Here is an 11566-nt window from a genome sequence, read left to right as displayed (position 1 = left end):
AAGGATTGAGCTCCATTGTAAAAAACATTAAAAAGATTGCTATAATTTGAGCTACTTAGTGAATTCAATTGGAAAATGTCATATATCCTATCTATCTTATCTTTGTTTGGTGTGTTTTCCTTATAAATAAATCCTTAAATATTTGCAACCTAGGGAGCTGATATCGGGAGAAATAGACTTGAGTTAGAAATCACTCATCTTTATCATGAATTTGGGTATTAGTTATCATCCAAATTTGGCTCTGGTGCCTAATAGCATCTTAATATCTTTTGGGTGAGCAGAACGTCTACACATGCATATCTTCTTGATGGTTGGGGAATTATACTCTCGGAATGTCAAGCCCATGTTGAGAAAGGCTGAAATAGGCTCTCTCTAAGCTGGAGTCTTCATTTTAAGTATAGGTTCATGAAATACCTACCAACTTCTGTAGCACAGGTCACCAGCCATCGCACCATCTCCCGCCGTCTCCAGTTCAATGTTGACAAGGTCATGCGCATCACCTGCAGCAGTAGAAATGAGTAGAAAATATTTTTCTTCACCCACCAGTGATATCCAAAGAAGTGGTTGCGTTCCCCTAGAGCAGCATATCGTAACAACTTAAATGGTTTCAACCTGTTTTGAAGATTAACAGGTTTGGCTTATAGCTTCATAAACTGCCTAGATTGGAGGCCACATGGGAAGCATAATGGCCCGTTCTGAATTTTTCAGTTGAGAAATGTTAAATGTGCTTATTTAATTATTTAAATCAGGGATCCCCAACCTCTCCAACTTTGTGGACCAGTGGCGGTGGCGAGAAGGGATGGTACTGTGTGAGGGGTAGGCGTGCATTCAGCTCCATTTGCACAAGCAGTGAGTGTGCATGCACGCTGCTCACACAAATGGAGTTTCGCATGCATTCGCCTGCTGTTTGCTCAGCCCAGTTCCAATGGAATGTGGCTCAGCCCAGTTCCAATGGAATGTGGCCCGGGGATTTAAACGGCCAGTATGGCCACAATCCTGTAAGAGAGCAGGGTTAGTGCTTAACATCACAACTCGGCAGACTTTTTCTTTGGCTCATGGACATTTCATTAACCTTCAAGGCAGGCTTCCATCTTACTATGGAGATTTGGAAATTATTCATTTTTCTTAATGATTATTAATATCCTTACTTGTAGCCCCAACTCCAGTGCCACGTTAAGTAGTGTTGTGTCAGCATTACTATCAGCAGGTGTGGCAATCTTAAAAGCATCCTGAGCCAGTTTGAAGATCAAGGAAGAGGAGTGGATGTTCTTCTGAATTGCTTCTAGGACAGTTCGTAGACGGAGCATGTCACCTGCAGTATAAGAAAGTTTATCATTATCCATCCAATAAACCTTTCTAAAATAATAGTAAATATCTTCCTATGTAAACTGGGTAATATTTTGTATATCCTGCTAGAGAGAAATCAGTTTGAGGGGTCAAATATTCGATTACAGATTTCTTCTCAAACCCTTCAGTGTCTTTCCACTTAGCCTTTTTCAGCTCAAGCAAATATACCAAGAGATTCTATGACAAATCTGCATTTTGCCTGTTTCTGGAGCCAAGTAAGGAAATAAGTACAGATACTGCGCAGAAATAAAAGGCTGTTAGACAATGTATATCATTTTCAATCTGAACTGCAATCATAAATTACCAGACAAAAATATGCTAGCAATATATGGTTAGTGAGCACCTGTCCAGCCTAGATGGGTTCAAATCACCAGGACCAGATGGATTACACCCCAGAGTTCTCAAGGAACTGGCAGATGTGATATTGGAGCCACTGAACTATATTTTTCAAAGATCCTGGAACACAGGGGAACTACCAGAGGACTGGAAAAGAGCTGATGTAGTTCCCATCCTCAAAAAAGGAAAAAAAATGGATCCAGGAAATTACAGACCTATCAGCCTGACCTCAATACCTGGGAAGATCCTGGAAAAGATAATCAAACAACGAATCAACGAACACCTAGAGGCAAACAAAGTCATTACTAAAAGCCAACATGGGTTTGTCAAAAATAGATCATGCCAGACAAATCTTATTGCATTCTTTGACCAAGTGACAAAATTAGTGGATCAGAGGAATGCTGTGGACATAATTTACTTGGACTTCAGTAAGGCATTTGATAAAGTAGATCACAACCTACTACTTGACAAGATAGAAAAATGTGGGGTAGACAGAACCACCACCAGATGGATCCGTAGCTGGCTGACCGGCCGTACTCAGCGAGTGGTCCTCAATGGAACTGCATCTATATGGAGGGAAGTGTGTAGTGGGGTGCCCCAGGGCTCTGTTCTGGGCCCAGTACTCTTCAACATCTTCATCAACGATTTGGATGAAGGGATAGATGGGGAACTCATCAAATTTGCAGACGACACCAAGCTGGCAGGAATAGCCAACACTCCAGAAGACAGGCTTTAGATACAGAAGGATCTGGACAGACTTGAACACTGGGCACTAACTAACAAAATGAAATTCAATGGTGAAAAAAGCAAGGTTCTACATTTAGGCAAGAAAAACCAAATGCACAAGTACAGCATAGGTGGCACCATGCTCAATAGTAGTAACTGTGAGAGGGACCTCGGAGTCCTAGTAGACAATCACTTAAATATGAGCCAGCAGTGTGCTGCAGCTGCCAAAAAGGCCAACACAGTGCTAGGCTGCATTAACAGAGGGATAGAATCAAGATCACGTGAAGTATTAATACCACTCTTCAATGCCTTGGTAAGGCCACACTTGGAATACTGCATCCAGTTTTGATCACCACGATGTAAAAAAGATGTTGAGACTCTAGAAAGAGTACAGAGAAGAGCAACAAAGATGATTAGGGGACTGGAGGCTAAAACATATAAGGAACGGTTGCTAGAATTGGGTATGTCTAGTTTGACGAAGAGAAGGACAAGGGGGGACATGATAGCAGTATTCCAATATCTCAGGGGCTGCCATAAAGAAGAGGGAATTAAGCTATTTTCCAAAGCACCTGAAGGCAGGACACGAAGCAATGGGTGGAAACTAATCAAGGAGAGAAGCAACCTAGAACTAAGGAGAAACTTCCTGACAGTGAGAACAATTGATCAGTGGAACAGCCTGCCTCCAGAAGCAGTAAATGCTCCAACACTGGAAGTTTTTAAGAAGAGACTGGACAGCCACTTGTCCGAAATGGTGTAGGGTTTCCTGCCCGAGCAGGGGGTTGGACTAGATGACTTCCAAGGTCCCTTCCAACTTTACTACTATTATTATTATTATATACTAGCTCACATTAGATTGCATTATAAAAGTCAAAAAAATCTACAACAGCAAAACTTATTTTTTAAAAATTCAACTACAGATAAAAATATTTTCTATGGAATAAATTTGGAGATGTCTCCAAAGCCCAAAGGTTTAATTTCCTGGCCTTTTGTTCACCTCAGGTAGCTAAATGTCCATCTGTCTTGCTAGGTGGACCATAAGATCAGAACCAAAACTGTTATTAAAAGTGGTTAGAGAGTAAAACACTATCAAGTGTGTCACACAGAAAGCAAAACAGCAGTGAGAGCCAGAAACCACTCAAAGGAAAGTAAGACAAAGAGCAATTGAGTCCTAGTATAGTTCAGCAAAACTGTAGCTAATGAGCGTGATTTGCTCTGGTTTGTTTCAGAACTGTCTTTCTCGTAACATCTGGCCAAATATTAAGCACAGTTCAGGAAGAATACCTGGGCTAGAAACTGATGAGCCCTATGTAAGTGGGAATCCAATTAGATCTACAGTTCTTATACAGAAATCAAACCAAAGAAAGTGTCTCAAGGCATTCCTCAATAGTGAGTAGGAAAAGTAATTGCCTGAAAAGGGGACACGAAGGAAGCAATTATATAAGTCACAGAGAAGTAGTTTGTCCCATTAGGCCATCATTCCAGTATTAGCAACTCTCCTAAATGCAGCACTGCAATATATCAGATGTGAAACCTGAGAGTAATTTAATTTTGCTTTTGGGGAGTTTTGGACTTTTGGGAGTCCCACTATCCAGTAAGGTAAGTATCCCTTCCTCCTAATATAGACAGCTGGGCTCACATCAACAAATGCAATTTGTCTTTGTTGATAAAGTGAGAAAGAATTATCTTGCCCAGCAGTTTCCCCTCTTCCATATAGCCCAGCAAGAAATAGTCTGCAGTTTGCTGGTACTAATCAGAAAGGCTGTGAGTAGGTCCACTATCTGCATACAGCTGATGTTCCCAATTGCTCATGCACATCGATGCTTCTTTTCACTTCTCGGGCATCAAAAACATCTCAGCGTCAGAACGTTCTTGTCCAGATTAAAAGAAATTCTTGAAAAATGAAACACTGCTGCATCCAACAATTACTCAGGAAAAGTTATTTCTATAATTCTCATTTGTTTTTAATGAAATTACTGTATCCACTATTCTGCTAGACAGAAATCTCTGCCTGACATGTACAAACTGACTTTCTATTAGATTTCTTTTGAAGGCCAGCAGGTGAATATTTCACCTGGATCTCTAGTGGTCTATGTTCAGTTATATTAGGAATCCTTCACCCACCTTTGGCTGCTGTCAGCATAGTGGAAGCAAGTTCACATTGTTGTGATTCCAAGTGCCCCAAAGTAAACCAACGGGGATACCTGCTAGGGACCATTGAAACAATATGGTGAGGATGTGTGACATCACCTGAGGGAGTTGTCTCCAAAACAGGCAGCCTAGGAAGAACAAAGCCACAACATTAGGTCAATAGAAGGATACCTGCTGGTAATCATATTAAATCCTCTCTGATTTGTCTTCTTGTGGCATGCTGGGGGAAGATGATGTGGAAAACCATTCAAAGGCTTGCAGCAGCATATGGTTGCCACACTAATCTTGAACAAACTGGAAAAGTCACTAGAGAACTAAGAAGGGATTTAAATACTTGTAAAGAAAAATAAAACTTCAGATGTACACACTTCTTACAGTTTTATGTCAGAGCAAAACTTGATTTGCACTGCAGTTATCTGGTTCTGCTCTGGGGTGCATGTGTAAGTTCTTGCTGGGTATCTTATGTACTTTAGAACTATTTGTTCACGTGTTTATATAGATAGTCCTTGAGTTATGATGATGATTAGGAATGGAAGCATGGTATTATGTGACCACATTGCTTAACGACAGCCATCTCAGCAGTCTCCATTGCCATTGTTAACCAAATCCCACTGGCTATTCGATGAAGACCCACCTCAATCCAAATCATTCCCAGCTTCATCCTTCCCAGCCCCATGCCTCAGTAAAGTAAGGGATTGCCTCCTCCGCAGGCCTCCTGAATCACTGTGTGAACAGCACATGCGAGTTGGAGAATGGCACAAGCAGACTCAAGAAGAAGGCCTGGCACAGCCAGGGGCTGCTTTACATAGAGCCAGGCTAGATGTGCCTTACCTGCTAGAAATAGTATTCATTCAGCAGCAGCATCGTAACTTCAAATGGTTACTGAGCCATTCTTGGTCATTAAGAAAGTACTGTAGTTAAGAGGCCTGGGAATCTAGGAAATATGAACCCCCAAGCTCTTCTAACTATATCTGCTACCCAGGATGTGCAGCAATTATCATCAGGCTACAGTTTCTGAGTTTATTATTACAACCTTGTTGGTAATGGCAAATTACAATTGTCTATCGAGTCTAATTAACCCTCTGCACATTTGGTTGGAGCAGTAATGCAGATTACTACATGTGACTTCATCAAGCAGTAGACTGTTCAGGAAGCCGTACTGCAATTAAAATATACAGGTAGTCCTCATCAATTGTCTTGTTTAGCAACCATTCAAAGTTGAAAAACCCGTTTTTTGACTGGTCCTCAAATGTATGGTGGTTACAGCATCACTGTGATCATGTGTCCGCCATTTGGGCATTTTGCAACCAGCTTCTGAAGCAGATCAATTGAGAAGCCAGAAGTAAAATCATAAGTGACTGCTGTATCTTGCTTAACAACTACAATGGTTCTGTGTTTAATGATGGAAGTGGAAGTGATATAAACCTGCTGCAGACACATGATTTTTTACTTAGTGTCTGTAGCACTTAATGACAGAGTTGCCAGCCCCAGCTGTGGCCAATAACTGAAGGCTTCCTATTAAGCTCTTGATTTTTGTATTCTCTATTATGGGCCTATGGCAGAACCTATGTTTTACCACTGAAACTTGCAACAATGGACCCACTAAAATTTCTACATTCTCTTTGATTAAAATGTAAATCCTAAGCTAGTAGAGAATTGATTATTTATCAATGAAATTGACCAACCATGCTTGCTAATCAGCAACTCTATTTTCACATACTTAAAAAAATGGATGAACATATGTGAACATGCTTTCTTTAAAAATCTACTAAAATGCTGCAAGAATGTTGATGTTGGAGAAAGTTGAGAAGAATGTAAGACATATGCCAAGCTTTAGTAAAAAAAATCTATCACTGTTGTTTTCACTTGATTTTATTAACAAAGGGAGTTTAAAAAAAAGAAGTGGAACCAACCTCATGGAGCGTAATGCCAGCTTGTAGGCCAGGTCAGCATCGTGGGGCAGTAAGGCAGAAAAGAGGTACTTTGCAAAAGTGTGCATAGGTACACTTTCCCGGTGGATGACTTCACCAAGGCCACTAAAGGGACCACCTAGGCAAGAGCAGAACCATATCAGTGTCTCTCCTTCAACCAACCTTATTTATTTAACAGATTTATATCTTATCTTTTCATCAAGAGTTCAAGATGGCACACAAAGTGCTCCTTCCTCCACCTGTCGCACAATAATCCTATGAGGTAGATTAGGCTCAGAGTATGTGACTGGCCTAAAGTCAACCAGTGAACTCCTATGGCTAATATTGGATATGAACCAGAATCTCTAACGTTATGACACAAATGGTTGGAGAAATTCCTCTTCCCACCATATAATTTAGAACCAGATTCTCCTATTCATCTTTCTGATATTTTCAACTCAGTGTGGTTAGAAAGACACAACTTGTCTTCTCCTTCCATCCCTATGGCAAAGGCCAAGTTACCCATTAATTCCCTCTACTTTTCAAAGGAAACTGCAGACACATGAATACACAGGCTTTAGAGCCCACAGTGGAATGGGGAGGGAGAAGCAGCATTTTTAAATCCATTGATATGGATTGTCTTCTAAATTTAACTGCCAGAGCCCTCTAGACAAGAAGCTACAGTAATCACTGCAAAGGGCTCCTGTTTCAGTAAAGAAAAAAAGAAGGAAAGCAGGGGATGAGGAAATATATATACATTAAAACTTCAAATTTAAGGAAATATTTGTGTAGCCCCTCTAATGTTCAGAGATTCAGGGCACTAAACTACTCATTGAACAAGATCAATAGACAAATCAATAGAGCCAGATCAATTCCCAGGGAGGGCATATTAAAAGACAGACCACAGAAATAGAACAATAGAACACTATTGGTTGTCACCTACAGCTCACAGCTCAAACCACTCAAATGTGTTGTTAATAATCTACAGCTTATACTGGGCAAGGATACTGAATTTTCTGGAGCACTGAGTGCCAGGCCCATACTTGCATGCACACAGCCACTTAGCCTGAATCAGATTCTTACAAGTAACAAAAGATAACATGGGAACCAGGCCCTGCAACAATCCCAGAGGTCCTCTTTGCCCTCACATCTATGTCAACAGTATTGTCACAGGCCCCAACAAGCACACACAAAAGATTAGAGGCCTTTCATATGCTTTCCCTCCAATGAGATATGCCATGTGTATACCCTCATCTGCCAGCAATGCCCTTCTGCATGCTACATAGGACAAATGAAACAAACTTTGTGCAAAAGAATTCATGGACACAAATTTAATATCAAAACTCAAAACAAGGACAAAGTAATATCAGAATATTGCAACTTGCCAGGGTACATTACTGCAGATCGCAAAATGATTTTGGCAAAGCTGGACTTTTAACAGCACCATCAAGCCAAAGCAATCTCAGAATGTCTCATCAAACACAATGTGTTTCTAACACATTACTGTTGTTAATTAATAAGATTCTTCTATCTGTTTCACATAGAACCTGCACCACCACTGTGTCCTCCCCTCTGCTCCCCTCACTCCAATTCTACCTACATACATCTAGCCACTCTGTTGTCTAATAAAGTGAGTTGCAACTCACAAAAAATTGTGTCTTTCAATAAAACTGGTCAGAAAAAGAGTTATCAGTGTCCTCCTGAATCTTTTACCATCAAAGACTAACACAGTTCTCTTCCTACAATCTCTAATACTATGTAATCTGTATTATCTAATCCTGATATTCCTAAACTCTTTTCCAATACATATTATTACCAAATTCTTCTATTCAAAAGTATTTTGATACCACTATCTCATTGGCATATGCTATTGTGACCAAGGGACACTGACTGGGTTTTAATAGAGGAAATCTAAAAAAAAAAAATTCTGGGTTGTGGACACAGCTTTAGTTTCACATGAGTGACTTCTCTCACCTTCCAGAAGCAGAATGCACTGCTTGCGTAGGGTCTGCACCAATACAGCATCAAGCTCCAGCTCTTGCAGGCAGGCAATAATCTGTTCCTCGTTACGCCACACTTTGTCTTGCGCATAAAGGCCTTCTGGCATCACCCGTTGCTGCCCTATCCCCATCAGTGCCACTTCCAGAGACAGAGATAGGTAGGATTCCCCACTCTCAGGGCAATTATTGGCCACAGGCACATGCTGATACACTGGAAGCTTTGACTCACCAGCATCTGATGGCAAAGGAAAGAATTAAGAGGATAGGTGGATTAGACTCCGTATAGTAATTGTAACTTCTTCTCATGCCTTTCAAGACACACAATCAGATTGGCTCTATTTATGCTATTGGTCCAAACTATCCATTCACAGCACAACACAGTGGCTGTTTTTGCTGCAACTCATGTGCTCAATTATGCTGGTGCAGCTGGGCTGAGCTGCACAGATTCATTAATTCCATCCCACACCTTCTGCTTGGAGTAGTACACTGCATAGGAATCATAAGGAGAATTAAACAAACCTTTGGACTATGAATAAATGAAATACTGCTTACTCTGCTAGTAGGTGGAATATTTTTTGGAACTTTTTTTTTTTTTTTGCATTTTTCACACAAAGAACTTGATTTCCTCAGTTCCTAGGGAATATCCTGTGCTTAGCAGGAGAAGTCAACCATGTCAAGTGCAGATGCCAAAGAGCAGAACGTCAAAGATATCTTATTATTATCAGCTAGAGCTAAAGAGCTACATGACAAAAGTCTAAGGGCCAGTGGAAGGCTGCATCTCCTCTCTCACAGGAAAATTTCCATTGAAAACTGTAGGCTGGGCTTTTCTTATTTATTCATATACATACAGCTTTTAGACAAAAAATAAGCACTCAATAACAACAACAGGAATCTGTGGATGGCTCCAAACTGAACACAAGGGAAAAGAACAGAAGCTGGTTTGAATTCTAAGCGTGCAACCTGAAGTTCTCATTCTCATACCTGAAATATCAAGGCTGTTTTCATCCTCTATTCGACATGCTTCCGTCAGAGTGAGAAATAAGCAGCCAATCGGATTGAGAGGATGTCCTACCCAGCTTTCCAGGTTTGTGATGGTGGTTACTCCTCTTTGCAATAGTTCTAGAGGACAACAAGAAAAATCCCAGAGTAAGGTCATAGGGGGCATCCTCTTTGGCTTCATCTTGCAAAAACATATTGTTCAAAACTATCCCTGAGAATGTACAATAGATATTAGGGATTCCTTTCAATTTGTTGTATCTATTCTCTGTTCTTCCATTTTGACAAGGTTGTTCCAACAAAGTTGTGCCCAGTTTGGCTTCAGATTTTAAAATATTGTAAGTTCCTTGCATTCTGTGTTTACAAAAAGACCAATGGCCAACTCAAGTCGAACAGCACTCACGTATGCAAGTATCCTCTATATGGGCAACATCAACTACAAATGGACAGTCGTTCTTTAAAAGATAGTTGCAAAAATAATTGCCCTATGGTTAAAATTTGTTTGGAAAGATCAGGATGGCAAACTAGGGATCTGTTATGTTCCAAACAGCACAAAAATAATGTATCAAGAAGTCCAAATTAACATTCAGAAAGTTCGATTTGAACCAAAGTCACAAACAGAAGCTAATTCGTACCTTTCTTCTGATGCTTGTATATCTCCAGCTGCCTCTGTTGTTGCAGTCTCAGGGTGTTGATTATGGCCACAGTTAGACGGAGTGCCTCCTTGGGGTATCCATGGGACCGTAGGGCATCAACCCGGGCACAAGCAGTTGGGACATGTTCTATGGCACCATGTGAAGAATAAGAAGGCAATTAAGCCTCAGTTAGAGACAGTTTATGCTAAAGAATCAACTACAGACTGGGAATTTAAGGTTAAGCTTTATTTATATATTCTGTTCTGTCGATTTCCCCCCCCCCTTTAACTATGACAAACATGCATGATAATTGCTTGATTTTTTGCTTGCCTTTTTCATAGGGCAGCATTGAATGCTGTAATATGCAGCTCATGTACTATATTTCAGCTCCTGTATCTGCCAAACAAACTATTGTCCTAACCTTGTGTTTTTAATAAAACCAAATAAAACCCATAGTGATACAATATTCATCCATGAAACAGATTTTTCAACTCCTTCCATTCAAAAGATAACCGAAATACACAAAGGCAATATTTTTCCTGATTATAGTATATAATATTAAATGAAAATATTAAAAGATCCCCCTTTCAGAAAAAAGGCAAACGAGGGAACAACTGTAAACTATCATAGTCTTTTCTCCTAACATTCTAATGTTATTGTAAAAGAAAGTTGTCTATGTACAGTATGTTTTGTACTTTTCCTGGTCCCATAGTCTTACAGCAATACATCTGGCAGTCAAATGGAGCCACAGTTACAATTCCATCCTTCAAACCTCTTCTTTATTCAAAGCTCTTTATGAAATAGAAGCCTGATGTAGCCTTCTATCTTTTATAACTTCTGCTCAACCTCTAGAATATCTCTCTGGAAGTGATTTTGTATCAAGTGTATGTTCTGTGCCATTCCTGATAGAGAGAACAATGTGTCATGTGGCAACACAACTGCATGGCATAGAAATTAATCTGTTCTTGATTATTGTTTCATCCCCCACCCACCCACCCAAAAAAGTCACAGTGACTTGGAGAGGAACAGATGACACAGAGTGGTGGGAAAGCTGCAAAGAACTTCTTCCTCTCAAAATGTCCCGGTCATGGGGAATGCAGACAGAAAGTCACAGGCGTGGACAATCTGTGAAGAAAATATTTTTGTAATGATAGCTACATCCCCTTTCCTTGTCATCCTCCAAATCCTCAGTTGATTTGCTTCATGGGTTTTAATGCTCTTGAAGAACATGCTTGGGTCCCTTTTCAAGAAAGTTTGCTCATTGTATGTATAGTATGCACACTTTTTTAAAATTACAGTATACCATTCAAGTGTTGCTGGCAAATCAAAAACAAATCCTCAATGCTCCCAATGTCCTCCAGGAGGAGCTCCAAGAAAAAGAAGCAAGAAGATTGGACAATGCGTTTCATTTATGTCTTTGGCCAATTCAAATAATAAGGACTGAGGAGGAGAAGAAAGATGCAGAGAT

General features: G+C 40.2%; 1 protein-coding gene across 1 annotated transcript in view; it reads right to left on the bottom strand.

Annotated features, from left to right (window-relative positions):
- The window catches only part of ZSWIM5 (zinc finger SWIM-type containing 5), a 128733-nt gene that overhangs the window by 2838 nt on the left and 114329 nt on the right, over positions 1-11566 (bottom strand). Inside the window, exons 7-13 of the mRNA XM_039349609.1 lie at positions 10099-10245; positions 9449-9586; positions 8442-8702; positions 6471-6606; positions 4531-4685; positions 1149-1312; positions 419-500 (exon numbers count right to left, since the gene is read on the bottom strand). Coding sequence (XP_039205543.1) covers positions 419-500; positions 1149-1312; positions 4531-4685; positions 6471-6606; positions 8442-8702; positions 9449-9586; positions 10099-10245 — 1083 coding nt within the window. The remainder of the gene's footprint in view (positions 1-418; positions 501-1148; positions 1313-4530; positions 4686-6470; positions 6607-8441; positions 8703-9448; positions 9587-10098; positions 10246-11566) is intronic.

The sequence above is a fragment of the Crotalus tigris genome, unplaced genomic scaffold, assembly GCF_016545835.1.
Source record: "Crotalus tigris isolate CLP2741 ecotype Arizona unplaced genomic scaffold, ASM1654583v1 scf7180000018299.754606, whole genome shotgun sequence".
Taxonomy (NCBI): domain Eukaryota; kingdom Metazoa; phylum Chordata; class Lepidosauria; order Squamata; family Viperidae; genus Crotalus; species Crotalus tigris.
Note: the sequence above shows the minus strand (reverse complement) of the source record. Positions and strands in the feature narration are given on the sequence as shown.